The sequence below is a fragment of the Drosophila yakuba genome, chromosome 3L (assembly GCF_016746365.2).
Source record: "Drosophila yakuba strain Tai18E2 chromosome 3L, Prin_Dyak_Tai18E2_2.1, whole genome shotgun sequence".
NCBI classification, from domain to species: domain Eukaryota; kingdom Metazoa; phylum Arthropoda; class Insecta; order Diptera; family Drosophilidae; genus Drosophila; species Drosophila yakuba.
In genome coordinates, this window is record NC_052529.2 from 11924705 (window position 1) to 11949910 (window position 25206).

General features: G+C 41.4%; 9 protein-coding genes and 1 long non-coding RNA gene across 17 annotated transcripts; 5 read left to right on the forward strand and 5 right to left on the reverse strand.

Annotated features, from left to right (window-relative positions):
• Nucleotides 1-32: 32 nt before the first annotated feature.
• LOC6533784 (alpha-ketoglutarate-dependent dioxygenase alkB homolog 7, mitochondrial) lies at nt 33-1259 on the forward strand. Its single transcript, XM_002094450.3, has 4 exons — nt 33-189; nt 261-454; nt 507-674; nt 728-1259. Exons 1-4 carry the CDS (start codon nt 129-131, stop codon nt 1070-1072), a joined length of 768 nt encoding a protein of 255 aa, XP_002094486.1. The 5' UTR covers nt 33-128; the 3' UTR covers nt 1073-1259.
• An 834-nt stretch (nt 1260-2093) lies between these two features.
• Nucleotides 2094-3937, forward strand: LOC26535168. Its single transcript, XM_015194775.3, has one exon. It carries the CDS (start codon nt 2477-2479, stop codon nt 3752-3754), a length of 1278 nt encoding a protein of 425 aa, XP_015050261.1. The 5' UTR covers nt 2094-2476; the 3' UTR covers nt 3755-3937.
• A 339-nt stretch (nt 3938-4276) lies between these two features.
• LOC6533785 lies at nt 4277-5722 on the forward strand. The gene is made up of 4 exons (XM_015194776.3): nt 4277-4583; nt 5020-5180; nt 5241-5364; nt 5428-5722. The coding sequence occupies exons 1-4, from the start codon at nt 4576-4578 to the stop codon at nt 5654-5656; spliced, it is 522 nt and encodes a 173-aa protein (XP_015050262.1). The 5' UTR covers nt 4277-4575; the 3' UTR covers nt 5657-5722.
• LOC120321630 lies at nt 5202-5835 on the reverse strand. Its single transcript, XR_005561354.1, has 2 exons — nt 5716-5835; nt 5202-5658 (listed from the first exon to the last, which is right to left on the reverse strand). It is a non-coding gene; the product is annotated as an uncharacterized LOC120321630 (long non-coding RNA).
• Nucleotides 5836-6625: 790 nt separating this feature from the next.
• LOC6533786 (NADH-cytochrome b5 reductase 3) lies at nt 6626-11446 on the reverse strand. 6 transcript variants are annotated; one of them, XR_001454104.3, is made up of 5 exons: nt 11305-11446; nt 7649-8302; nt 7487-7586; nt 7030-7292; nt 6756-6957 (listed from the first exon to the last, which is right to left on the reverse strand). XR_001454104.3 is itself a non-coding variant. In XM_002094452.3 (4 exons), exons 1-4 carry the CDS (start codon nt 11326-11328, stop codon nt 6785-6787), a joined length of 951 nt encoding a protein of 316 aa, XP_002094488.1. In that variant the 5' UTR covers nt 11329-11446; the 3' UTR covers nt 6626-6784. The 6 variants fall into 6 exon arrangements, 2 of the variants coding, with proteins under 2 accessions (XP_002094488.1, XP_015050263.1); XR_005561350.2 differs by having other exon boundaries at nt 7030-7334; XR_005561351.2 differs by lacking the exon at nt 11305-11446 and adding an exon at nt 9308-9445 and having other exon boundaries at nt 7030-7334.
• Nucleotides 9774-11445, reverse strand: LOC26536224 (serine/threonine-protein phosphatase 4 catalytic subunit). 2 transcript variants are annotated; one of them, XM_039374958.2, is made up of 2 exons: nt 11305-11445; nt 9774-10921 (listed from the first exon to the last, which is right to left on the reverse strand). In XM_039374958.2, exon 2 carries the CDS (start codon nt 10843-10845, stop codon nt 9919-9921), a length of 927 nt encoding a protein of 308 aa, XP_039230892.1. In that variant the 5' UTR covers nt 10846-10921; nt 11305-11445; the 3' UTR covers nt 9774-9918. The 2 variants fall into 2 exon arrangements, with proteins under 2 accessions (XP_039230892.1, XP_039230893.1); XM_039374959.2 differs by having other exon boundaries at nt 9774-10896; nt 11305-11443.
• Nucleotides 11447-12130: 684 nt separating the features above from the next.
• LOC6533787 (60S ribosomal protein L10a-2) lies at nt 12131-13568 on the forward strand. The gene is made up of 3 exons (XM_002094453.3): nt 12131-12253; nt 12556-12711; nt 13012-13568. The coding sequence occupies exons 1-3, from the start codon at nt 12249-12251 to the stop codon at nt 13502-13504; spliced, it is 654 nt and encodes a 217-aa protein (XP_002094489.1). The 5' UTR covers nt 12131-12248; the 3' UTR covers nt 13505-13568.
• LOC6533789 lies at nt 13012-15083 on the reverse strand. Its single transcript, XM_002094454.4, has one exon. It carries the CDS (start codon nt 15070-15072, stop codon nt 13645-13647), a length of 1428 nt encoding a protein of 475 aa, XP_002094490.2. The 5' UTR covers nt 15073-15083; the 3' UTR covers nt 13012-13644.
• Nucleotides 15084-18160: 3077 nt separating this feature from the next.
• Nucleotides 18161-25144, reverse strand: LOC6533792 (G2/mitotic-specific cyclin-A). 2 transcript variants are annotated; one of them, XM_015194780.3, is made up of 7 exons: nt 24474-25144; nt 23660-23853; nt 23356-23593; nt 19823-20046; nt 19565-19769; nt 19248-19495; nt 18161-19187 (listed from the first exon to the last, which is right to left on the reverse strand). In XM_015194780.3, exons 1-7 carry the CDS (start codon nt 24663-24665, stop codon nt 19037-19039), a joined length of 1452 nt encoding a protein of 483 aa, XP_015050266.1. In that variant the 5' UTR covers nt 24666-25144; the 3' UTR covers nt 18161-19036. The 2 variants fall into 2 exon arrangements, with proteins under 2 accessions (XP_015050266.1, XP_002094493.1); XM_002094457.4 differs by having other exon boundaries at nt 23660-23856.
• LOC6533793 (RIB43A-like with coiled-coils protein 2) lies at nt 20632-22278 on the forward strand. Its single transcript, XM_002094458.4, has 2 exons — nt 20632-20912; nt 20969-22278. The coding sequence occupies exons 1-2, from the start codon at nt 20787-20789 to the stop codon at nt 21986-21988; spliced, it is 1146 nt and encodes a 381-aa protein (XP_002094494.1). The 5' UTR covers nt 20632-20786; the 3' UTR covers nt 21989-22278.
• Nucleotides 25145-25206: the final 62 nt, after the last annotated feature.

A 25206-nucleotide genomic window follows, 5' to 3' on the forward strand; every position in this document is an offset into this window, starting at 1 on the left:
ATAAACGGTCGATAAATCAGTGACTATTAACAGTTCACCGGGTGGCAACGCCAGGATATTATCAAACAGCTGATTGAAGGTTGTTTATTTTCAATTTGCACGTAACAAACAATAAAATTCCTTTGGAAATGATTATCCAGAATAGAAGTCCGCTTATAGGGCAGATTTTGAGACGGTGCCATCAACAAGGTAAGTAGAAATATTGTATTCACATATGTGCTCCCAAATTAAACTACCTTTGATATTTGAATGTCATTAAGCGATGAAAATAAACGCTAGAAAAGACAACATAACAGCATATTTTGGAAAATGGCCAGAAACGGAGCAGAAGGAATTTCGCCAGCATATGCGCATTATCGCGGATTTCATTAGTGAGCCAGAGGAACAGCAGCTTCACGAGGAAATCGAACCCTATATGAGCCGCCTGCGCTACGAGTTCGATCACTGGGACGATGTGGGATAAGATCACGAATATGTTTACATGGATGATAACAGCCATCTTGCAGGCCATTCACGGTTTTCGGGAGACGGAGCGGAAGAAGTGGTTCCCCAAAAACAGAGAGGTCCTGGAGCGCGTGCGCCAAGTCGCCTTCGATGGAGCAATTATGCCCTATGTCCACATCCTGGATCTTGCGCCCGATGGCGTAATCAAGCCCCATGTGGATAGCACGCGAGTAAGTCCGGAATTACAGTGATAGATAGCATCATCGTTTAATCATCCTTTTAGTACTGCGGCAACACAATCTCCGGGATCAGCTTACTTAGCGACAGTGTGATGCGACTTGTGCGCACGGATGAGCAGCGATACCAACAGCAATCACCGGGAACTGCAACGCAACCGACATCCCAGGGGTCAGAGCCCGATGCAGCTTATCGCCATCAGCCGGAGGCGCCTCTGAAGAACAACTTTTACGCTGACATCCTGCTGCCACGCCGCTCCTTGTACATAATGAGCCACACGGCTCGCTACAACTTCACGCACGAGATACTATCCAAGGAGCACTCCCAGTTTCGGGGTACGCTGGTGCCAAAGACGCGTCGCATTTCCATCATTTGTCGCAACGAACCCTAAGCGGGGTATGCCATCCTGATTTAAATGAAAATAATATTCCTATTTACTGCAGTCATGAGAGATAATTTTTATTAAATATATTTTGTTAGAATTGAACTTATGTATAAGAAATAACATTGATAAAGTGACTTAAACCTACTCATGACGACTTATACGAATTTTAATACAATGTAATGCGAACAGAACATTTTTATTTGACTTTAGATTGTAGCTTAAATAACAACAAATCAGTGCTAGTATTATTGATATGTTTTTATGAATTTTTCACTGCGGCGCCACATTTTTTGATTTTAAATTCTGGTTAGGCGCGAAATCGGCGGTTTAAAAGCTCGCTGTTAGTTCCTCTGTTAAACTAACAGGAAGGGCTCATGTTAGTTCCACCAATCACAATTCGTCGTCTGTTAACTGGAAGTTAATAGCCATTTTTCTTTTTTAACTTAATTTAAATATTTGAAAACATTGTCTTTTCGATATAATTTAGAGTTTTACAGCATGTAATTGCATGTAATGCTAAATTTTATAAACATTTTTTATACCACTGTCATTATAAAATTTATATTAAAATAAACTCAAATTCGAAATTCAAGATTCCTACAGAAGAAAAGAATGTGAAGATCATGGTTATACGATATAATTACGCTATTTACTTTTGATCAATGGAAAGAACATTTTTAGAATGTTTCATTAATTACCTTAAAAACTGAAGTAAAATAAGATTGCGGAAAACTTGACAAAGCTGTTGATACTGATCAAGAATATACATATATATGTTCTATTTTGGGCACTGAATCCAAGAATTTATAATAAGAAACAAATAAATGTTTTATGTATTTCATGAAACTTGGGGAGATTAATAAAAAAAGTACACGAATTGCGTACATTTTTTGTATACAATTTTAATTTATTCTTAAACGGCGATTTGGATGATTTAGTTGTCGTTCGGGGCTTGTTTCAAGCTTGAATACAATATATTTAATAAGTTGTGTGGCCTCAACAGCTTTGCTTTTTAGAGTTTCTAAAATATTTCTCTTTGTTGAGTCCCACTGTACAGGTTCCGCTTTCCGCTCTAAAATAAATCAATTGCTCTGATCGGACTATCGTAGTACATTTTCACTTATGCCTGAGTCATATTTGTGGTGTGAACGAAAATGCTCAAAATGATAACAACACTTCTGATGTCGTTTACTTTCTGCATCGGTGTATACTAATATATACACACAGATACATTTATTATTGCTTTACGTATTGCTGATTTTGATAAGCAGTTTGTTTTTTTTTTACCATTTCTTTGTCAAGAAGCCGGGGAATTCCCGACATAGTCGTACTTTCTGCGAAAATATTGGCCAACGAAAAAATCCGGCCTCAGTCGATTCGCGAATACAAAAGTGTCCGGAACATTCAGAAATGAGCGGAACACGCGATGAAGATTTTGTGAATCTAGAAATCTTCAAACTGAACACCTACTGCTGGGAAAGGATACTGTCCTATTTAAGCCTCACTGAGCAACTACATCTCGCCGCCTCAAATCGTCAGCTTCAAGTGCTTTTCGAAACGCTACAACACAGGTATAGGATCATTACAGAAAGCGACACCGCAAATATCGGCGAAACGGAGATCCAACAGCTACTGGACATTGTTAGAGAGCATGTGATCAGCTATGAGACCCCACTGGATCCCCATTCTGTGCAGGAGCAGTATTTGTGGCTGTTGCGGGACTACTGCTCGAACCTGCGACACCTCAAAATGTCTTTTCGACGCCCCAGGTGGCACGATTTGTTGCAATTGAAGAGTCTAACATCGCTACATGTCAGCCTGCACTTTCCGAATCAAGGCATGTATAGGGATTTTGTGTGTAGCCTAAGGGCTCTGCCGCAACTAAAGAAACTCAAATTGGAGGCGACATCTTATACGGGAGACGGACTGCTTGTACTGGAGAATTTGGAGTCCTTGGAGATTGGCAGCCAACGCGGATTTGATGCCAGCATTTTGGCTTCGTGCTGCATGACAATGAAGCAGTTGTGCCACCTTAACATGGGTGAATACACCGTCAACCTTACAGCTGAAGACTTTCGTGTAATTGTGAAAAAGGGCCGAAATCTGGAGCGGCTCGCTTTTAATACAAGTCTGCAGGAATATGTGCCATACGACATTGTCAACCAGCTCCCCAAATTGAAACACTTACAGTTGTGGCATGTGGACTTTCTTAAACTTCGTTTAATCGAGGGACTTATTCGAAAACCGGGCACTCCGTTGGAAAGCCTCATTTTGGTGGGACACACCCTGGAAATGGCACAAGTGGAGCATATCTGCGAGATTTCTTCACTTCGTGAGCTGTCTGTCTCCTGTAACACAGCTTTCACAAAAAGTCTTCTAAGCCTGAAGAATTTAGAAATTTTGGACGTCAAAATGTCAGATGTTACCAACGATCAGCTATTAAAGCTTCTGGAAGGATGTCCACTTTTAAAAGTATTTGGTGTCCGGTCGTGCAGGCTAATCACCTTCGACTTTGTGCAAGAAGCAATAAGATTGTATAATCGCAGAAAAATTCGAATCTATTTGCATAAGTCATCTGTTAATTGGAGCACTCTGCCAATACTGAATAACAATAGTAACATTCAGTTCATAAAAGGCTATTTAAGGAATCCCATATTGATTAACAAAGATACTTGTGAAATGTATTAAAGAGTTGATTTTTACTCAACAACAAAAAGCTTATCAATTATACGGAATCGTTGATATTTATATGTACATTCTTCAGTAATGTAATGTAATGTATCAACAAAATTAACTGTCGTAAGGGGCAAACAAATTCAAAGCGTTTTTACTTTGTGAATTATGAACATAAAAATGGTTTTAAATGTAAAATGGCTTTTATTTAAAATCTATTAAGTACATTTCTTTTGGGGACGTTAACTTAAGGGATACTTGGTGTTTTGGGCAGCCAGCGCACAGTGTTCATTAGGCCAAAAGTAAAAAAATATTTGGTTTTGCTTTATTGCCTTATTTTGCCTTATTGTAACCATTATCCTGAAGAATGAGTGCGAAACAGAGAACATAAAATTCATTTGGTTTTGCAGCGTGTGCAACTTGCAAGTGACGGTCGCAGTTAAATTAATATAACACGTTTAAAACAACGTATTTTTGCAATGGAACACATTAATATTGTAATTAGAGGTATTTATTATTGTTTTTTGCTGTTTATGAGTTTCTGGCATGTTTTTTACACAAAACAATGCCGCCTCGCTGTTTTCGTGTTTGTTTTGCTTCATTTTCTTGATCTGTTTAACTATGATTTTGGGTATTGCTTTGCTTTGTGTTCTTATGAGTAAATTATGTTTAGATTTACGGTAAATGTTTTCATTATCTTTTGCCAGGGTTTTCATATGAATGTATAATCAGTCGAAAGTTTCTATTTTAAAATAGGTGTTCCAGGAGTGGTTCAAATGCAGAAAAATTAAAAGCAATTTTAAATGATGTTAAACTGAGAATTGAAGAATCTGGCGATGCAGCGGTGAGTTGGTGTGGAGTGTCTTCCTTGTTCAGCCAGTGGTAAGATCGAGTGGGTGTGTTCTTCTCAGGCTTCTGCCTGTTCTACTATTGTCCAGCAGGTTAGGGGGTTTTCCATACTGCTGGCGTACTAGAGGGCTGCATAACACCATTCTCTTTGTTTGCATTTAGAGTACTCAATGAGTAGAGCCCGTATCCCGCAGCTCAAAATCCGCATCCCGCAGCCCAAACGGAAATCTAATACTACATCATAAAACTGTAGTGGGACTAGTCGGAAAATTAGCCATTTAATTGATAAGAAATCATAGTTATTTGTTAAGTATATGTACATACATATATGTAGATGAATAATTTTTGAAAGGATATATAAACTTCATTTTTATTTTTACGTTATTCTTGTTTTACATTACTGTATTCTACGCCCGCAATCACCATCCCAGAGCCCCCGTCACCAGCTTTACTTTCTCAAAAGCATTCAAGCAATATGGAAGCAACACTTATTGGCGCTGTAAAGGACCACCCATGCCTTTACGACAGAAGTGTCCACGTGCGTCAGCACAAGGACCGGCGGCAACCGTTGGGGCGGCGTGCCAAACCTCGCGTAAGTATGAAGAAAAATTGGTTAAGTGTATGTAATAATGCAATTCTTATATTTTTGCAGCCAGAAAGTGCAAGAAAAGGTGGTCGCAGCTGCGCCACCAATTCAACAAGGAGGTGGACAGGGTGGACTCGAGGTGGCCGTGGAGGGAGAGTCTGCGGTTTTTGGAGGGGTTAGTGCACCGCAGGTAAGTGAATCTTATTGTTAATTTCTATTGTAAAATAATTATTTTATATTTTGCCTTTTTCAGGCAACGCGCGAGCACACCGGTGGAGGACGGCCAGGAGGAGCTGTCTGCAGCATTTGCGGGGGTAAGCGTGGTGCCCCCCAGCAGCAGCCCAGAGGATCCCACGGACGAGATCCCCTCTGCGTCATTTTTGGACGCGCAGAAGGCGCTTTTTTCTTCGGCCGGAGAACACATAAAACACACTTTTGAAAAATGTTTTGATATTTTTGATGTCAAATTTGTGAGATCCTGAACCTTGAATATTTAAAGGATTACTTTAAGATGAATGCAACTCAAGAAGAGTATACCAACTACATTAAACTTGTTGACGGAGGACATGTAGAGACAGCCTGGGGCATCTTAGAAAAATATGCATTTAACACTTTTCATTTTTCATTGTGAGTGGCAGTTTTTTTTTTTTTTGTGGGCGTGGGAACGTAGATTAACAATATGAAAAAAAAATATCCGTACTCATATGTAATAATAAAAATCAAAGCGCGAAAATCAATAAAAGTTCTTGAAAATTGTTCTTCTTTTTAATTAATTGTTTTAAAAAAAATATATTGGCCTCAAATCATGTTTAATTTTGACGCAAAACAAAACATTATATTTTTTGGTCAAGTCTTTTCATTGAAGTAAAACAAGGTTAGAAAAGCTGAGAAGCGACCAACCATTTGACACGTCTGCACCCTTCGAAGCTCAAATGAGTGTGAGCCGAAATGCACGCGGTCTCTCGGCAGTGTGACCGTAGGCATTGACGCTCTTCGTTAAGTATTTTATCATCGCGATCACTGTGAACTGAGATAACTGGTTACGTTGTTTCATGCCCTTATCGGAATATCGATAGATTTATCGAAACAGAGAAATTACTTTTTGAACAAGTTACCAAATTTTCAAACTATTCTAATTAGTGCCATGATGCCATCGAACCAAGCAAACAGAAAATTGGGTTTTCATAGCCGTCTGTCCGTTGATAAGCGCGAAGGAGGTTTTTAAAATGAAGCAAAGCCAAAGAGAAGGCAGATACCATAAATTACACTTATACTGCGACGACTGGATCGTTCCTTTATTTTCGAGACATGTTTCCTTTTTTAAAGGCTACAAAAGTGGTTCGTTAACATCAATGTTAAACAACATAAATGTTTAGCAATTACGATGTTCGGCAACATCTGTTTTCTCTTTCAAGTCATCGATAACACTATAAACAATATAAACATAAAACTTTACGCTAATTAAGGTTTTTATTCGCTTGGCTTTCAATCACATTGACTCTATGCCGAAATGTGGGCGAACTGGGCTTTAGATGAGCTGGTAAGAGGCAACATATAAAAAGGAATATAACAAAACTAAAATGCAATTTCGTCCTATAATGTCCATTATATTAGTAGGCAAAACGGGTGTCCGGGTGGTAGCCAAGCTTGTCCAGCGACGGATTGCAGGCAAAGTTAATCATAGGTGGTGGGCCGCAAAGCAACACAATGGTATCGTCATTGGCCGGAAGCAGGTGGGCGGCGATCATGTCCTCATTGATGAAGCCAACACTGTACTGCCAACCTATTTACGAAATATGAAAGAAAATCAATATTAGTAAAGCATTTAAAGGCAAAGAGGTGTTTTAAGCAAGACCTGGTGAACACAATCAAACCCACTGGCTCAGCATTGTAAAATGAAATCAAAACACAGGAATAGTATCTATGTTCCCAGCTGGATCAACTCCTAATAGCTGAACCTCTGCTCGGCCCGGTGACCAAGCCGTTCCAGGCCCGGAATGCAGGTGTAGTTAACCATGGGCGGAGGACCACACAGTAGGCACAGCGTGTCCTCGTCCGGTGCATACAGATGCTGCTGCATCATGTCATCGTTCACGTGGCCAGTGTTGTAGGACCAGGCTACAAAGCGAGCGTTTCCCAATCGCGGCATGCGTTTAATAGCAGCATGGTTCAAGGGGCAGACACAAGATTCTTAACATAATAGATGCTTGGCAAATAGCTAAGTGATTCTCCGGATGGTGATGAAGATGCTTCATGCGAGTGTGCCTGATGAGCTGTATGAGCTGTTTAGCTCCTTTATTACTGCAACTCACCTTCGCCGGCCTTGTCAACTGTGTACCAGACCTTAAACTGGTCAGGATGCTTTTCGGCCAGTTCGTCCAACTCCGCACGCAGCAGAATGTCCTTTTCGCTCTGTAATGCAAGGAATACAACAATATTAATTAACTTGGCTAACTAAAGGGCTCGCTAATTACCTGATTGGCGAAGAGCAACGCCAGTTCAGTCTTATCCTTGTCGCTGCGTTTGAGCACTTCTCTGGCCAATTGGAGCATTGGAGTAATGCCAGTGCCGCCGGCAATCATGTTGACCCGCTTGGCGGACACGAGCTTGGGCGGATCCTTGCGCAACTTTTTTATGGAGAAGGTGCCATTGCCGAGATATTGTAGCCTACCCGAGGGACCACGGAACGAGATCTTGTCCCCCAACTCTAGCTGCTCCAGGTGTTGCGTCATTTTACCGCCGGTCGGGAACTTGGGATGCGTGTCCTTGAAGTACACCTTGACGACTAGGTCGACGTAGCCCACATCCTCATCGGACGATATAGGTGTGTATGGCCGAATCACCAGTTCATTGTCGATGGTGGCAATCAGATGAATGTGCTGACCAACAGGCAGGCCAAGGACGTGCTGCTTGGAGGGCAATCCAAACCGGAATCTCCTAGTGTCATGGCTCAGATTCTCCTTTTCGATGAGTGGCAGCAGATACTTGTCGTTGGGATCCACAAGCGTGCGCAGCCTGGCGGTGCGATTGGGTTCCCGGCGTGGTTTCGTGGACTTTTTATTCAGCAGATAATGGACGATCAGGGCGCCTGCGAGTACGGCGACCACACCCACCGCTAGTGGCACAAACTGGAAAGGAATAGGCAAAGGTTAGATATGTGGAATAACAAGTTCATAACACTTATATGTAACTTATATTTCATAGTTATCATATGATTGTCATTAAATCATTATTAATACTTTAAACTAATTTGAATACTTTAAACTAATCAGGACCTTTAGGTAGTTTTTTTAGGCTGATTGCACAGATTGCATTTTGGTAGTAAATATAGCATAATAACAATCTAATCTATATGACTTCGCCCTACCTAACCTTGCATAATACATGACGGAATACGTCACGTAATAATAGTAGAAATAGTGAGGAATGGGAAAATATATACCTTCATCTATATGAATAATATATGTACATGTACTACATATGTTTTTTTTTATTGTAAAATTATATTTAAATTATTGAACCAGATAAGAATAATACTATTGGTCCCGATCAAAAATTATTATATCTTTAGGCAAGTCTAATGATAGTTTCCACCTATAAATGTATGTATGTATGTAGGCTAAACGCTTCTGTCACCATGAATTGGTATGTATGTATGTTACATATGTACATCGTTTTTTAGTTAAGATAATTTTTAATCCAGTAGCGTGTAGTCTTCCAATGGGCTGATTCTCGATTTAATGAAAGGTCACTGCGACTGGTGGAAATTACCGCCACTGATAAGAGTCACAAAAATATAAACACACAACTCGCATAGTGATTATTTGTACACGACAGTGATATTTGCGATTGCAAAGGCGCCCTTTAAAAAAGCAGCTGCTAATTGGGGTTACTAGCTTTAGACATCCAACTTTGGCCCCATATCAAAAGCGACCTTGAGCTTCGCATTAATATACATGAATGTATTTTATTTTTTTTTGCTTTTGCTTTGGCAACAAGTCTGAAACCCATTAACCATGACGTCACACGCACTGGTGGATAAACAGAGAGCGCGAATTGGAAAGGAGAAATGGAAAGAGCGCAGCAAATGGAAATGTAAATGGAAGTAAAAAAAGGTTTGCACTTGAACTTACATCGAATTCCGTCATATTATTAAAAAACACTTGTTATAAACTGGCTAATTTCCGATTTGAATTTCACACCGAACTCGAAAGTAAGCGAATCGTGCGTCCGCGTGCCGCCGATTCCAATTTCCAATTGAAATGAAGCCAAGTCATCGTGTGAAAAAGCCGCTACAACTACAACTCTCTCTCGCTCTCTCTTTCTTTCGCTCTCTGCGATAAGATGCAGAGTCAGCACAGTGGCTGCTAAAAATATGGACTCACTTGCTTAGCAAGTAAAAGGGCAGATAAGAAGTCGCAATTTACAGGGTACAAGTGACAGTCGGCAGAAGGTCTAGCTACATACATTTGCACGTATGTATTTCTCAATTTAAAATGAAAGGTAGTTGTACTCTTATTGCATTACTTTTAGTTGCATATAAACCTGCATATAAAGACAAAAGTCGCCAGAGTCAAAGTAAGTAAACGGAAATCTAGCTAGATGTTTTACTGAGTACATGTATTTTATTGATTACGAGACTAGGAGTATTTGGGAATGGCAAATATAGTTTTTGTAGTGATTAGTAGGTTCTGCCGGTTGCAAAAGTAATAATTTTAGGGATAAGATTCAGGACGTGATTAAATCATAGAAAAAATTGACGACAACGCTTTTTCGGTTTCCTTGGCTGAGGCTTGGAGTGCAGCGCCGGCGCTTCAAACACTTCAAAATCGTAATCCCCAACAGAATTTATACGCAGAATGGCCGCTTTGTTGCCGCAGCGATAGCAATAGTTGGGTGCTGACCAGATAGTCACCAGCTTTTGCCCAAAATGCCACCGAAAGCCATCCCTGGCCAACTGGTGAGCCCTGCATATGAGAGAGATACCATTGCTGCGGGTGAACTGCTCCACAACATCGCCGCCAAAGAGCTTTCCATGCCCACGTGGCGACGCCGTCCATCCAGGCGCTTCCTGGGGATCACTCCAGAGGAGATCAGCTATGACTCCACTTTCGGGTATCTCGTGGCAGCGATCCAGTTTACGGAATTCATCCAATCGCTGGATCTCCGGCGACAAGCCGCCATGAACGCAAAATATATTGCCATCAATGATCGCCGCCAGCGGCAAGAGATCGAACACACGGCAACACATCCTCCAGACATTCGCAGAGCCGTACTGTGCAAGGCACTCGTCGTAGAATCCATAGGATCGAGTGGCACTGCGACACTCATGGTTACCCCGCAACAGGGTAACCTGTGCCGGATGTCGCACTTTGAGAGCAGCTAGCAGAAGAAAGGTCTCCACGCTGTTTTTGCCCCGATCCACCAGGTCGCCCAGGAACAAGTAGCGATGCTGCTGCACCGATCCGCCCAGTTCCAGCAGGTGGAGCAGATCCTCGAACTGCCCGTGTATGTCGCCGCATACGATTTGCGGACTCTGCAGGCTCAATAGATTCGCCTCGCTGACAAGCAAGTCACTCAATGAGCGGCATAGCTGGCGAACCTCCAACTCCTTGGGCAGACGGACCGGCGCATGGCGCAGATTTTCCACCAGACGATCCACATCACTCATTCCTCAGGTCACAAGGCAGGCATCATCTCTATTCTTAAGTCGGCGACGTCACTGGGCAACAGTGATGGGAAAGAAACTATTGATTGTTTTAGTATGAGCCTATAAATGAGTTAAATGATCAGGTGCATATGGTGCAAACTATTTGTATGGTGCAAGCATTTCGTACTCTCAATTATTTGAACTCCTATATTCATAATTTAAAATAATAACATTGATATCAACTGGGTACCAATAGATGTGCTTAGATAGTTCCCATCACTGTTGGCCAACAATTTGGGAATAGCGAAACCACCTAGACATTAGGCATTTGGCCAAGAGAAAAACATGATCATCGCTGACAACTATGAAATCTGAGGGGTATGGAACAAGATGGATGTGGGCGGGGCAGGTGGTGATGCGAGTCGGGAGTTATGTAAACATACCAGCGAATAGAATTGGACTTAGTTGCAAGTAACTTACATTGCTCTCAACGATGCGGGCCATGACCAATGGAAAATCAATGCAGTCGCGGCTCAAATCCCTTATATAATCCGCTATTTGCACCGACACCACGCACTTACTTTATATCAAACAGCCCAGTGCCGACTAAACTAATATGCAGACTAATCGGCGAGATGGTGAAAGCAATGTTTTCATTTCCACGCACTCTCAGTTTTGGTTTTGGGAAGAGAGCGCAACTGCTAACTCTTGGAACGAGCCTCTGATATCACCTGAAATAAGATGCCTTTATAGAGAGGTAGCTCTCAACAGAATCTTCAGGCACTTACACAGTAACGTATAAGTTGCACATATATATTACAGAGATCAAGTGCAAATTTAAAACCCAATATTCTGAACTACAAACAAAGTTGCTGCTCCAGGGCTGCCAAGCTAATGGTGATAAAAACAAGTTGGCAGCCCACAAAGTATCGCAAAATAAATTGGTGTTATTATTAGGCATATTCCAACTACACTTAACTGTGTCATCAAATTGATGGTTCATTTTCTTGATCGTAATATGTTAAGGCCGTAAAATAATGATTTTTCTTCGTTTTTATAACAACATTGGTATGCAATTTTAATTTAATTTGAACATTTTAAAATATGACATTAGGAGAAGAAGATATGAAAACAAACTTACTTTTGATGCCTAATATAATCCAAATAATTATCACAATTTACTATAGAGGTTTACTATATTAGGTTTTTATTTTTAGCATTTTAGAAATATTTCAACAATTTTTAATTCGGCATAAGCTAGCAGTGTTAACAACCCGACTAGTTTTGGAAATAGAACTACGATTTAAATGAATATCGATATATAATCGTACAAGCACCCGTGTCCATGAAACTATCGCTACAGGTTTCTCAGCTCTAAAAAGCAATTTCCACTTCCTTTCTAAATCGCACGTTGAAGAGAAAAGATGGCGTAAGTGTAATTCATAATTTTAATATATAAAATAAAAGTAACTTAACACAGCGGCGATAAATAAATATTGAAAAACGCCATCCTGTGCTCCGTGGCAATCAGAAACCAGCTTTTTAGACCTTTTTCCATGTCCATATCAGTTTGGAAATGATTGCAAAAGAAAAACGTGTTTTATGTGTCAAATAAGCAACTAATATGTGGGCTGCTTTTATTTGCGCATTAGTTCGACAGTCAAAATAGCACCTAATGCTTTTAGTCTTAACTTCCCTACCATTTGGTTGATAATTGGTTAAATCTTACAGGTCGAAGGTTTCGCGTGATACGCTGTATGAGGGCGTCAATGGACTCCTGGACGCTTCGGCAAAGAAGAAGCGTGGCTTCCTCGAGACGGTGGAACTGCAGATCGGCCTGAAGAACTACGATCCCCAGAAGGACAAGCGTTTCTCCGGCACCGTCAAGTACGTTGGCTAAGTCACCTGCGCACGTGCTTGGAGAGAAGCTCCTGCGGGAGTCGAGTCCATCACGTCATCAGGTAGTCGAGACATGTGGCTGCCACATCTCGACGGACCTGCACTCAGGGTCTTTAAAATTTGAGTAGGTCTCCAGTAATGGACACCGACCCCCCTTTTCTTAATAATTTTGAAAACGTGCTCCTCAGAGGGCTTTGTAAGTTTTTCATGCGTCCCTACTTATATCTATATCTTATTGATAGCACAAAACCCTGGCTAATTTAAGGCTATTTTCTTGCTATCCCGCAGGTTGAAGCACATTCCCCGTCCCAAGATGAAGGTGTGCATTCTGGGTGATCAGCAGCATTGCGATGAAGCCAAGGCCAACAACGTCGACTTCATGGATGCCGAGGCTCTGAAGAAGCTGAACAAGAACAAGAAACTGGTGAAGAAGTTGGCCAAGTCCTATGATGCCTTCCTGGCCTCCGAGTCGCTCATCAAGCAGATTCCTCGTTTGCTTGGACCTGGATTGAACAAGGCCGGCAAGTTCCCTGCCCTGCTGTCGCATCAGGAGTCTATGATTGGCAAGATCGAGGAGGTTAAGTCGACCATCAAGTTCCAGATGAAGAAGGTGCTCTGCCTGTCCGTCGCCGTCGGTCACGTGGGCATGAAGTCCGACGAGCTGGCCCAAAACGTCAACTTGTCGATCAACTTCTTGGTGTCGCTGTTGAAGAAGAACTGGCAGAATGTGCGCTCCCTGCACGTCAAGTCCTCCATGGGACCGCCCCAGCGTCTTTACTAAATGCGCATACTTCATTTTTCGTACATCTTGAAATAAATAAGAATTCTACATTTTAATAATGTAACTTAATTTGGTTTTATTTTAGTCATTATCTCTATAACTTGTATATGCAAAGTCAGATGCACACCGATTTGTATGCCTCACATTTCAGTAGAGCTTATGGTTCTGGCTAAGAAATCTCGCACTTCTAGCGCCGTGTGAGACTCAGCGTCTTCGCCGACTGAATCAGGCAGCGGCTCTGCCCGGAACTTGGACACGTCCACTGAGTTGCCCCACTCAAGCATGTGCGGTTCGCTTAGTTCTTCCAGTAGATTGTGCAGCACTGCGGCTGCTGTGATGATGCATGACGCCGTGTGGAAGCTAATGTCCAGGGGTTGGCTAAGGAAGCTCCAGCGGGACATGAGGCGATGCAATGCGCAGTCACTCAACTCCTGCAGATGCTCGGCAACCTCGTTGAAGTCGTGCTCGTGCGGGGCTATCGGATCAGTATAGCGCTGCAAAAGCCAGGGACGCAGTGGATAGTTCTGGTACACCGGAGCCAAGACAAAGGCCGGAACTGGGCGGGAATTAATGCGGAATTTAGGGATTGCGGTGAGAGTATTGGGTGCGTGTGAAAACATGGGTCCCAGGGTGGCACGCAAGCCACATCCCAATTGCAGCTCCCTAAAGAGCATTCGATCATCCAGGAGATACTCCATGCGCAGTATCGAGTTCTTGGCGTCGCCATTGGCCCGGATTGGAATGGAGCAGACGCCAAGAACTCCGACGAGTGCGGCGGGCATGTTGCTTTCGCGCTGGAAGCCTTCGGCTACACTATTGCAGTCCACTGGATGTTGTGGCAATTGGCGAAGCGCTCGGCCTAAAGTAGACATCACGGCGTTGCAAAAGACCTTTAGACACTTGATAGTCCTTGGACGGGGCAGGGAAAATCTCTCGGCAATCAAAGAGAGCCGCTCGCCGCTGGCCAGGAAGTACAGGGCCAGAGCCACGCACTTTTCGGTAGAAATTGCTGGCGCTCTTTGAGTAAGTTCATCCGAAGTCCGCAGAGTGGGAGACAATTGCTTGCACAAGGTCTCAAAGGTTCCCCGGGTCACATGGAGTGTGTTCAGAAACTCCTCCTCGCTCAGATCAGGAATCACATGCTCAAAGAAATGGGAATCGAAGCAGGGAAAAGTTCCTTGCATGCCAATCTCCACCTGCGGTTCTCCATCGACATCGCTGGTTTCCGAGTCCGAGTCCATGACTTGGGAATGCTTCAGGCGCAGCATGGCGTATATGTGCAGGTAGTTCGAGTGCATCTCCATCATCTGGCGCATAAAAAACGTGCGTAGCATCCTAAATCTCCGCCTGGTCCTCTGCTGCGTCCTCCTCCTGAGCGTGACCACCGTAGTTTGCACATGCTGCAAGTGGAGTCGTATCAGCCGGGCCATCTTTAGCTTTCGATCCTGCAAGTCATTGTGTTTGCTTTTTTTCAACTTGGCCATCACACTGATTAAATTGCGGCTGATTAATTCCAATTCCTCATCCATTTGTGATTTTTCTACTTCACTTGTATTAGGGTAAAACATTTATAATCGATAGTTTCCTATCGATTTCAGGCAATCGCTGTTTTTTGCTTAAAACAACAATGAAAAAAAGCAGACAGAGAACAACTTTCAAGAAAATTACATTTTTTTTATCTCAGCAAAACACAAAAACGTATTTGTTTTTATATGGTTACGAATTTCTAATTTCATTTAATTTTTGGAGACCAATCTCCAACAGCTTCGACTCTAAAATGGTCCTCTCTTCCACACTTTTAAGCTGCGCGAACAGCTCGTAAAGGAGCTCCATAAAGGCCGCGGAGGGGCCTGTATAATCGTCCTCAACGTCCACCGGCTCCACGTCGGCTGCTGCGGAGGTCAACTCATTCTCCCCCGCACGGAAGGGGCACATAATTATTTATTTGGTTTATTTGGGCGTTTTTCGGGCTACGAAAGCGAATGTTATGAGCGCCTTAGTTGCAGAACGCTAGGCTTAGCTTGGCTTGAGCTTAAAAAGAGATTGATTAATTAATTTAATAATGTTATAAAATATTTTCGTACGGACCTACCCACCCAGTTTTTTCACGTTTCGCCGGGCCTGGCTTTATTAATTTGAAAACACATAACTGTTATTCAAACCGATTCTCTTTTAAGATTAGTGGTGGTGTTTTTATAGCCCTCTTTCTTCTATCACTCTCCTTTACCACTTTAATATACTCCCGTTACTCGTAGGGTATAAGACTATACTAGATTCGTGGAAAGGTATGTAACAGGTAGAGTTTATTTTTAACCATATATGTATATATTTGGATTTAATTTTAAAAATCGATTAAAGTCTGACGACTATATCATAGAGCTGTCGTAGGACTAGTCGGCAAATTAGTAGCTAATTAATTGACAATCAAATATATATTTTATAAATATATGTACATACATATGTATATGTAGATGTATACTTTTTGAAGGGTATATGGAGTTGGCGGAGGCGGCCTTTTTACGGTTCAGCCTTATTTACATATGTGAACCGGCGCCGAAATCAATAAAAATCAGTTTATTTTGTATAATAATTTATTGGTGTATTTATTTTATTTGTCCCCATACCATAATACCATGCCCTCAACCCATAAATGATAGTATGGGTAACATACTTAATATAGAATATTCAGCGAATATACAGCTCCCGAGCACAAAACACTCGTCAATGGTATTAGCAAATTAATTCGATTAGTTAGTAACCCCCACACCCCGCACCACACAAAGCTTGGATTAAAAATTTTTAAAGTATTTATATATATATTTGAATTAAATAAAATAAAGAAGCTTCGGTTGATATCATATTATTATCAACATTCTTGTATTTAAATAAATAATATAACAATTTAGTCAAATTAATTTGTTTTATGTTAAAACATATTACAAACATAGCAACCATAAAATAAAAAAAAAATATTTTTTATTCCACCTTTCTGTTAGTGCGTCTTCCGGGTATAACGACGTAAAATCGTCGGTCCCTTGAAAGTCGCTATAGCCGGATTCTATAGTATAAAGTTCCAATATCTTTATGATTTTTAGAAAGTAACCATTGTTGCGATTTTTAGATTGTAAGTCTATTTATAAGAAGTATTCCTCCTTATCAATAATTTATATAAATAAATTATACATATTAAAGCATTTATTTATGCTAATCCTTCCAATATATTTTAAAGAAGCTTCTGTTGATATCAAATTATTATTATCTCTTATTAGGGGGATACAAGATAACAAATTAATTTCTAAACCTATTCAAGCTCCTAACCAAGAGTAAGATGTAACCCCGCACCCTGCACCACGCAGCACGCACCTGTATACCTGCGTACAGCCAGATGATGACTACACTTTAACATAACTCTTAGGTCTATACTAACTAATCGACTTAATTTAACATAATAACATTGTCCATAAACAATAAAATAAATACATAAAGTCAATAACAAAAATAATAACACTAATACTAATTATAGCACTAGCGTGAGTCTTGAGATCGAGCCCCGAATGTTCGGTAAATTTCAATACATTTTTCAAAGAATTATTAATTATTACTGCTTTATTTATTTGAAAACACATAACTGCTATTCGAACCGATTCTCCTTTAAGATTATTGGTTTTTATAGCCCTCTTTCCCCTTTCATTCTCCTTTTCCACTTATATATACACCCGCTACTCGTAGAGTATGAGGGTATACTAGATTCGTGGAGAGGTATGTAACATGTAAGGTTCTTTGAGCATACATAAATTCGGTTTTAATTTTAAAAATCGATCAAAGTGTGATGACTATATCATAAAACTGTAGTACGACTAGTCGGCAAATAATTAGCTATTTAATTGATAAGAAATCATAGTTATTTGTTAAATATATGTACATAATACTTTTGAAAGGGTATATAAACTTCATTTTTGGTTTTACGTTATTCTTGTTTTACATTACTGTATTCTACGCCCGCAATCACCATCCCAGAGCCCCCGTCACCAGCTTTACTTTCTCAAAAGCATTCAAAATGGAAACAACACTTATTGCCGCTGTAAAGGACCACCCATGTCTGTACGACAGAAGTGTCCACGTGCGTTGGGGCGGCGTGCCAAACCTCGCGTAAGTATGAAGAAAAATTGGTTAAGTGTATGTAATAATGCAATTCTTATATTTTTGCAGCCAGAAAGTGCAAGAAAAGGTGGTCGCAGCTGCGCCACCAATTCAACAAGGAGGTGGACAGAGTGGACTCGAGGTGGCCGTGGAGGGAGAGTCTGCGGTTTTTGGAGGGGTTAGTGCACCGCAGGTAAGTGAATCCTTTTTAAGGTTCGGCCTTAAATTTGTTAACCTCCCTGAAAATAAATAAAAGAAGCACTTCTAAAAAATGTTTTGATATTTTTTCATTTCTGTATTAGTCTTATAAATTTCTATCGATTTGCAAAAAAAAACTTTTTGCCACGCCCACAAACCACCAAAAACTGTCAGTGTGGAAGACTCTCCTTCATACTTCCACCAGCTAAAAAACGGGTATCAGATAGTCGGGAAACTCGACTATAGCGTTCTCTCTTGTTTTATTTGTCATACAAAATTACCATGTCCTCAACCCATAAATAATAGTATTACCACATCTTTTGCTTGCCTTTCTCAAAGTTTTATTGAATACTTAATATAGAATATTTAGCGAATATTCAGCTCCCGAGCACAAAACACTCGTCAATGGTATTATCAAATTAATTCGATTAGTTAGCAAAGACCTAAAAGTAATGTTAAAGTATAGCCCATCATCTGGTTGTATCCATTTGGGCAGCGCTCTATTTATGTTTCAATGCGCAAGAGAGTTTAGACTAAGTTTAGTAAACATTTAGTAAGCGTATAAGATTAAATTGAATAAGAGTTTTCGGCTGCCATTCTGAGTTGATTGGCTACCCTGCGGCTTAGTGATTTTTTATTCCTTGTGGCGCTGGCTGGGTGATAGTTTGTGTCTTTTGTAAAAATGATGTTTATATTTGTTTTGTAGTTCACAGAACATTCATGGACTAAATATTAATATATAAATATGGTAAAATAATTCTCGAAGCTAGCTGTTTCTGCTGTAGACACATTGTATACGTTAGTACGGTTCAATTTATAAACACGAAAACATACATACTTAAAATACAGAGTTTGAAATATAAAATATGTTCGCTGTCCGGTGGCTTTCTCTTTTCTTATTAGCTCGTCGGTTTCTAAGACTGCCGCAGTTCCTACTGCTCACTGGCCTGACAAGCTCCCATCGTGGACAGAAGCGGATGTGTCCGTATATTTTGGGAACTTATCTTTTATATGGCTCACATATAAAATTGTCCGGCACTTGCAACGGGAGCTTGCCAACCGGCCAACCAATGCGGAGCTCTTAGACGACCGAGCTACAATTTATCCGTGTGTACACTTACAACTGAAACTACATAATGTTACATGAAACACTAAACTAATATACAATTTGACCATGGCAGAGGCTCAAAACACTTAAAACTTATAAAACAAATTCACGTTCGATTTAGTATTAATATCCGGCTGCTGATGCTCCTCTTTCTGCTTGTCATTGTAAGCCTCACAGAGATGATCAAAGTCGTCCTTGCTCATCTCAACTGACTCTATCATAGCCACCTTCTTGTAACTGTTAAGAAAAACTTTAGGTAAAAACGGGCACATTCGCTATTCAGTGTTTGCGACTTACGTGTCTCTATTGTACTTTTCCCGCATGGCCTGCGTGTTGAGTTCCTTTGCCGATTTGTGGGTGTGGCACAGATGCAATACAACTGTTTTTAGGTCCTCCAGCTTGTAAGTCGTGATCTCCTCCAGCTGTGGCGTCCACATATCCATGCCCAGAATGTGACGCGCCAATGCGACTGAGGCGGATGACATAAGTGATGGCAAATATTGCAAGTACGTTTCTCCCTCCATAAGGGATAGCTCAGAAATATACTGTCAAGTGAATATAATGTTAGTAAACAATTAGATTTCTTTTTTTTTTTTGTATTGCCAATAGCCTACCAGCGTCATGAACTTCAGCTTCTCAGGCATGTCGCAAAGTACAGCATAGGTGTTGATGAAGACGTAAGCAGTCGGTGTGCACAGATCGAAGGAGAGAATCTTCAGGATAACCTGCTCCATGCGTAGCACTTGCGCCTTGGTGTAGCTGTCGTCGGTGAGGAACACAAACTCACCCACCTCTGGGGGATAAATTTCCTCGTATTTCCTGCACAGAAGCCCACATAAATACACCTTCATTATCGGACTAAGACTACTTACGCGGCAATATACATAGCTGCCGTGCCCACCAGCTGCAACTTGGAGCGCACCACGGCCATTTGACTCAAAAATCGATCTAGATAAAAGACTGAGAGATACAGCGTCTCTGTGTCTAGTTTGTACTCCTCGGAAACCTCAACCAGCCAGTCTATCAGGATGGAGCGCATATTGTGGCTGATGTCCTTCTGTCTGCGCATATAATGTGGCTTGGGGCGATGTTTCTTCTGAAAGATTAAAACAAATGATTATACCGATTATATTAATCGTTTTAACAAGATATGGATACCGCCACTTTTGGTTAGCATACAAAATCGTTAAACCTATTCGCAAACATATTGCTAATGCTTAACACCGTTTTCTGCATGCTGATCTCGAGACCAACTAACAGTTCGGTTTTATTTTAGAAGGGTGTTAAAAATGTCCAAATTTCACGGGAACAAAAACCGCCCAGTCAACTCAAGCGAATAATACCAGTGGAGAAGAGGCATGCAAAAGCTGGGGGACGGAGTCAACCAATTTTTATTTGTTTATTGGTTATTTCGTAGTACGTGAGTCGCATCGAAATTCCCAGTTTCAACGAAAGTCTTTGCCAAAACACTTATATGGGCAATATGTACATTAGGTGTTTATTTAATGGTCGCTTTAACGATTATTGGAATCGTCAAGCGCCACGAAACGGTTTTTGCCCATTTAGTTATCAATTGGCAAGAATATATTTAATTGGTTGCGTATCATCAACATTTGATTTATGCTGAGAAAGTTAACCAACATGTTAAATTTTCAACCCCAATGCAAATAATTTAGGAATGTGTTATTTAGTAGAGGCAAACAATAAACAAAGCACCCAGCAACCGGGCAAACAAAGTCAACCGGAACTTAGCCAAAATATCCATATTTTAGAAACAGAAGGAGACAGACATATCGAACTCGAATACAGTTAAATATTTTGTATAACTCCGGCACGATGACGCTCAAAATCGGAATATGCACCAAGCAGGACCTCGACGAGGCGATGAAGCTGCAGAAGCGGGAGCAGTACGAAGATGAGCGGAAGCGTCGCATCTTTAATGCCAAGCAGCGTCTGTATGGGGTAAGTATGTTTCTGCAGACTGGGTGAACATCATGGACGAATATTCCATTTCGTAGCTCGACCTCGAAATGTTGGATCGCCAAATACTTGAGAAAAAGAAGCAGCGAACCGCCCAGATGGAGTGCGACAAGAAATTTGAGGAACAGGAGCAGCTGCAGAAGCGCCTGATCCTGGCCCAGGAAAAGGAGTTGGAGAAGAAACAGCGTGTGGTGGACTCGGATCTTAACTATTATCGCTGCCGCTATCAGCGCAAGGAACAGCGCCGCGAGTTCGACCTAAATGATCCGAATTTCTTGAAGAAGGCACGTCCAACCAGAGTCGCCGACAATGACATTTCACTGGGCGTGTCCAGCGCCCAGATCTTTCAGGGCGAGGACCTGTACAACACTGACCGGAAGCTTCGGCAGCGGGAGCAGCAAAGAGCGTGGCTGGATCAGCAAGTGCAGGAGCGCAAGAAGGCGGAGGATGCTCGCAAGCAGGCCGATAATCTGCTGATGGACAACGTTGGTTGCAGAGACAAGCATCTGCAGGAGATGGCCAAGTCTGATCACCAGATGCGAAACCAAGTGATTCAGCGAGTGCGTCAGTTTAACATCAACATGGCCAAGCAAAAGCAATTGGACCGCGAAAGGGAAAAGCGTGAAAAATATGAGGATGACATGGCTGAGATCTATAATATGCTTTCTAGCGACATGCTTACTGAAAATCCTGATGTGGCTCAATCGCGCACCGATCCAAACAAGAAGATTGCTTTCATGTATCGCGGCATGACGCCGGAAGAACTTCGCGTGTTCCGCCTTGGACAAGAGCAACAGCTACGTTTGGCCATTCAGCGCAAGACGGAGGCCCAGATGATGGACAAACAGTGGGAGCAATACGCCATCAATATGGACCGCACCTTGGTCCTTCACCAGATCGAGGATGATCGCCGACGTAAGGGGGAATTAGATGAGCTAATGCGGGCGAATTCCAAGTTGGCTGTGGAGCAGGATCGGCAACGCAAGGAAGCACTTGTCGGCTTAACTAATGCCGTCTCGGATGACTTTTACGATCAGTTCAACAAGAACTCGCGTTAGTGCGATTGTATGAAAGTTTCCAACTAAGAAGATTCGAGTACAATGAGCTGGATGCGATTAGAAAGCTGCCTCACTTTCTTGTGCAGCAGCTTTCCACACGCGTCTAGAACACGTACTAGTTTAAAAATACTATTTTTTTTCTGTTTGGAATATTTACGGCGAAATTATAACGTTCATGTTGGAAACAAAGAATATCAAATAATTAAAAACTACAAAAACCAAATCCTATATTTACGTTCATCTGAAAATCGGATATATCACGAGAAATAAAGCCCATCTGTCTTTCTTTACATTTTTGTTGTTCTTAGTTGCTATTGTTTTTTGTTCTTTGATTATAGATTTTCCATTAATTTTTTTTTCTTTCATTTATTTGTTCGTTTTTTTTATTCATTTTTTTTTATTTGCTTTAGTTTTTTTTTAAAATTGTTATTCCTTTTTTTTTTAATTTTTGTTTCGCTTTTTCTTAAATTATTTTTTTGGATTTTTTTTATTTTTTGTTTTCAATTTTTTTTAGGTTTTAAAAAATTTTTTTAGGTTTTTTTTTTCAAATGTTTTTATATTTTTTCATTTTGTTCAGTTTTTTTTTTAAATTATTTTTTTGTTGGTCCTTTTTGTGTATATTTTTATTGTGGTATTTTTGTTAGTAAAATTGCAAGAAAATAAAAATAGACGACTACTGAATTTGTCAAAAAGTATAAATTATATCGATTCATTTCCCCGACACAAACCATGCAAATAAATGCAGCGAAAGCAAAATGAATGACATCTGTGCTATCCTAAGAAATAAACTGGTAAACTACAAGAAAAAATAATAAAAAAAAAACCCAAGCAATTGGCTGCAAGACGAATTCCATTAGTACCGAGTGTTTCTACGACTTTGGAAAGAAAAGAAGACGTAAGAGTCAACAACAACGACAAAGGATGAGACGCAGGCGAGCGTTTCGTTTCCCGCCCAACAAACATAAACATGTGCCGAGCATGGGCAAGCGGGGAGAAGTGAGCCCGTGAACCCAGAAAGAGGCAGCGTTGCGTGAAGGGAATGCCACATTAGGGTGCGGCAAGGTCCGACTTCCCTTGTGAAATTACGTCTGCCTGCCTCTGCACAGAAAGATACAATGCACATGGCAAAGTAAGAGGTAAGACGCTGAAAACCCAAGATACCTTGGGGGAAAAACTCCCTTGTATGACAGAAACGATGGCTGCAATGCGCATTCAGATTATCAAGCAAAACTCGACATACAAAAAGTTATCAATTTTAGATATTCTGTAAAGATAAGACTAAAAAGTGACTAGGAATTATTTGTGTGCACAAGTCATCTAAGATTTTTCATAGTGCAGCTAGTGCAAGTAGATGTCCCCGGACTTACCTCGCTCTCCCGAAAGTATTCCAGGATGTCCATCTGGTACTGAACCACTTCCAGGAACCGCTGACGATCGTTGCGCGGCGGCAGCTCCTTGACTCGTCCACTTGGCGTGGCCCCCGTTTCAGTGCCACCGATGACACCGAGAATGGAGCGGTCCACGGACATAGGCGACTGAATATCCGTCACGGACATGGGCGTTGAATCCAGATCGTAGTCCACAAACTCCTTTTGCCCGGCATCGCTGAATGGAGTAAAAAGAAAATCAAAAGTTTGCTTGCGGTTTGCCAATAGATCAATGGAAACTTACAATTTCACGGCATGTTGATTCTCTTTGTCGGCTAGGGAGGCCAGGGATTTTCCGGGTGGTGCCACCTGGGTATCGTTGTTGTCCTCGTACACGGAAAAGGTCTTGAATTGCTCCACCACGGGCACCACATTCGATTTCTTGGCGGCGTACTCCACATTCTCATCGACATTGTGGTTTCTTACGTCACGGAAGACCTGCTGAAAGGAGCAGGAGATTAGGTTTACCAACGGAAATGATAAATATGGTAAACTTAAATGGTTAACTACAGGCTTCTATTGCAGTTTTGAGCAATTCGCACACGATATATAATTATATTTATATATTAATATATTATTTAATAAATTTCGAATTATTTTCCTAATGAAACGATCATATTTTTTAGTTGCGCGCCTTTCCCTGGCTTCCCGAATTGCCCGCGTATGGGTATGCACTTATGCGCATGTGTGCGTTGGCAATCTCAATTGCTTTTGCTCTCCTTGTTTCGCCGCATTGTTGTTGCGAATCTTCAAAAAGGCGCGCAATTGCAAGGTCTGTCCTATTTTCTAGGTTAGTTTAGTTTAGTTTCTAGGTTAGGCGCCAGTAAGTACATGGGTTATCTTAAAAGAGTAATGTAAAAAAAAAAAAGAAGTGAAAAGGATGGAATGGAAGGGTAGGAAGAGGAGGGGTAGTACGGGAGAGAAAACCACCACCACTAGGCGCACTCACACATGCGCACGGGCGTAGTGGTGTGAGGATCCCACCACCAACACCATAAAATAAAGCAGCTGCATTGGAATTAGACGTAGAGGTACGGGAAATCGGCAACGGTACTTACAACTTTCCCGGACGGACGCGGCACATTGTTGTTGCCATTGAGTACGGCGAAATTTGCCCGCGGCGCAAGCGCATTCTTTTCCGACTTGCCAATTACTGCCAGCGGCTGCTTCGCGTTCTTCACTCCGGCCGGGATCTTAATGCCCGGATTCTCCTTGTTGCTCACGTCTTGGTGGATCTGGAAACTGGCCATCGCGTGCTCTTTTCTACTCCTTTCTTCGCCTTGTAAAATGGAGTCCGATTCTGCTCTTGCCTTTCCTGCGCTCTTTCGCTTAGCGTCGTTGTCTTCCTCCTGTTGTTATTGCTGTTGTTTTGTGCTGCTTTCTTATGCTCGACGCTCACACCGATACGCACACAGTCACAGGCTCATATGCTCAACGAAGACGCACACATGTGTACATTAAGCGCAGGCAAATTTTATCATCGACAAATTGACGCTTGATATACACGCACACACACAGTTTTGTACAGAATTCATTTGACTTTCAATTTCGTACAGAAGTTTGTGTCACAGCAGCGTTGGAATTAGTTTCCTTGTTTGGCTACGCTCGCACATACCCTGCTAATAAAATTAACTGTTTTACAAACTACGTACTTGTTCAGCGCTTCGCGGTTTAAAAGCAATTGCTGGCTTCTTTTGATTTTTTCCCGGTCAACACGTCGTAAATGTTAGGATGGCACTGTCCAGCTATCGATTGGTCGTGTCGCCTATCGACGTTTGCCTGCAGTGTGAC

What these genes read in the sequence shown, in the direction of transcription:
- LOC6533784 (XM_002094450.3), top strand. Translation starts at nt 129, where the DNA reads ATGATTATCCAGAATAGAAGTCCGCTTATAGGGCAGATTTTGAGACGG. An exon ending in GAGACGGTGCCATCAACAAG is followed by an intron (nt 190 to 260) that starts GTAAGTAGAAAT and finishes AATGTCATTAAG; the next exon opens with CGATGAAAATAAACGCTAGA. An exon ending in AGTTCGATCACTGGGACGAT is followed by an intron (nt 455 to 506) that starts GTGGGATAAGAT and finishes GCCATCTTGCAG; the next exon opens with GCCATTCACGGTTTTCGGGA.
- LOC26535168 (XM_015194775.3), top strand. Translation starts at nt 2,477, where the DNA reads ATGAGCGGAACACGCGATGAAGATTTTGTGAATCTAGAAATCTTCAAA.
- LOC6533785 (XM_015194776.3), top strand. An exon ending in GGCGGCGTGCCAAACCTCGC is followed by an intron (nt 5,181 to 5,240) that starts GTAAGTATGAAG and finishes ATATTTTTGCAG; the next exon opens with CCAGAAAGTGCAAGAAAAGG. An exon ending in GAGGGGTTAGTGCACCGCAG is followed by an intron (nt 5,365 to 5,427) that starts GTAAGTGAATCT and finishes TGCCTTTTTCAG; the next exon opens with GCAACGCGCGAGCACACCGG.
- LOC26536224 (XM_039374958.2), bottom strand. Translation starts at nt 10,845, where the DNA reads ATGAGTGATGTGGATCGTCTGGTGGAAAATCTGCGCCATGCGCCGGTC.
- LOC6533786 (XM_002094452.3), bottom strand. Translation starts at nt 11,328, where the DNA reads ATGGCCCGCATCGTTGAGAGCAAT. An exon ending in CGTTGCTCTTCGCCAATCAG is followed by an intron (nt 7,587 to 7,648) that starts GTAATTAGCGAG and finishes CTTGCATTACAG; the next exon opens with AGCGAAAAGGACATTCTGCT. An exon ending in AGTTGACAAGGCCGGCGAAG is followed by an intron (nt 6,958 to 7,486) that starts GTGAGTTGCAGT and finishes TTTCGTAAATAG; the next exon opens with GTTGGCAGTACAGTGTTGGC.
- LOC6533787 (XM_002094453.3), top strand. An exon ending in CGTTTCTCCGGCACCGTCAA is followed by an intron (nt 12,712 to 13,011) that starts GTACGTTGGCTA and finishes GCTATCCCGCAG; the next exon opens with GTTGAAGCACATTCCCCGTC.
- LOC6533789 (XM_002094454.4), bottom strand. Translation starts at nt 15,072, where the DNA reads ATGTTTTACCCTAATACAAGTGAAGTAGAAAAATCACAAATGGATGAG.
- LOC6533793 (XM_002094458.4), top strand. Translation starts at nt 20,787, where the DNA reads ATGACGCTCAAAATCGGAATATGCACCAAGCAGGACCTCGACGAGGCG. An exon ending in CCAAGCAGCGTCTGTATGGG is followed by an intron (nt 20,913 to 20,968) that starts GTAAGTATGTTT and finishes TCCATTTCGTAG; the next exon opens with CTCGACCTCGAAATGTTGGA.
- LOC6533792 (XM_002094457.4), bottom strand. Translation starts at nt 24,665, where the DNA reads ATGGCCAGTTTCCAGATCCACCAAGACGTGAGCAACAAGGAGAATCCG. An exon ending in GCAGCTATGTATATTGCCGC is followed by an intron (nt 19,770 to 19,822) that starts GTAAGTAGTCTT and finishes GCTTCTGTGCAG; the next exon opens with GAAATACGAGGAAATTTATC. An exon ending in GAAAAGTACAATAGAGACAC is followed by an intron (nt 19,188 to 19,247) that starts GTAAGTCGCAAA and finishes TTTTCTTAACAG; the next exon opens with TTACAAGAAGGTGGCTATGA.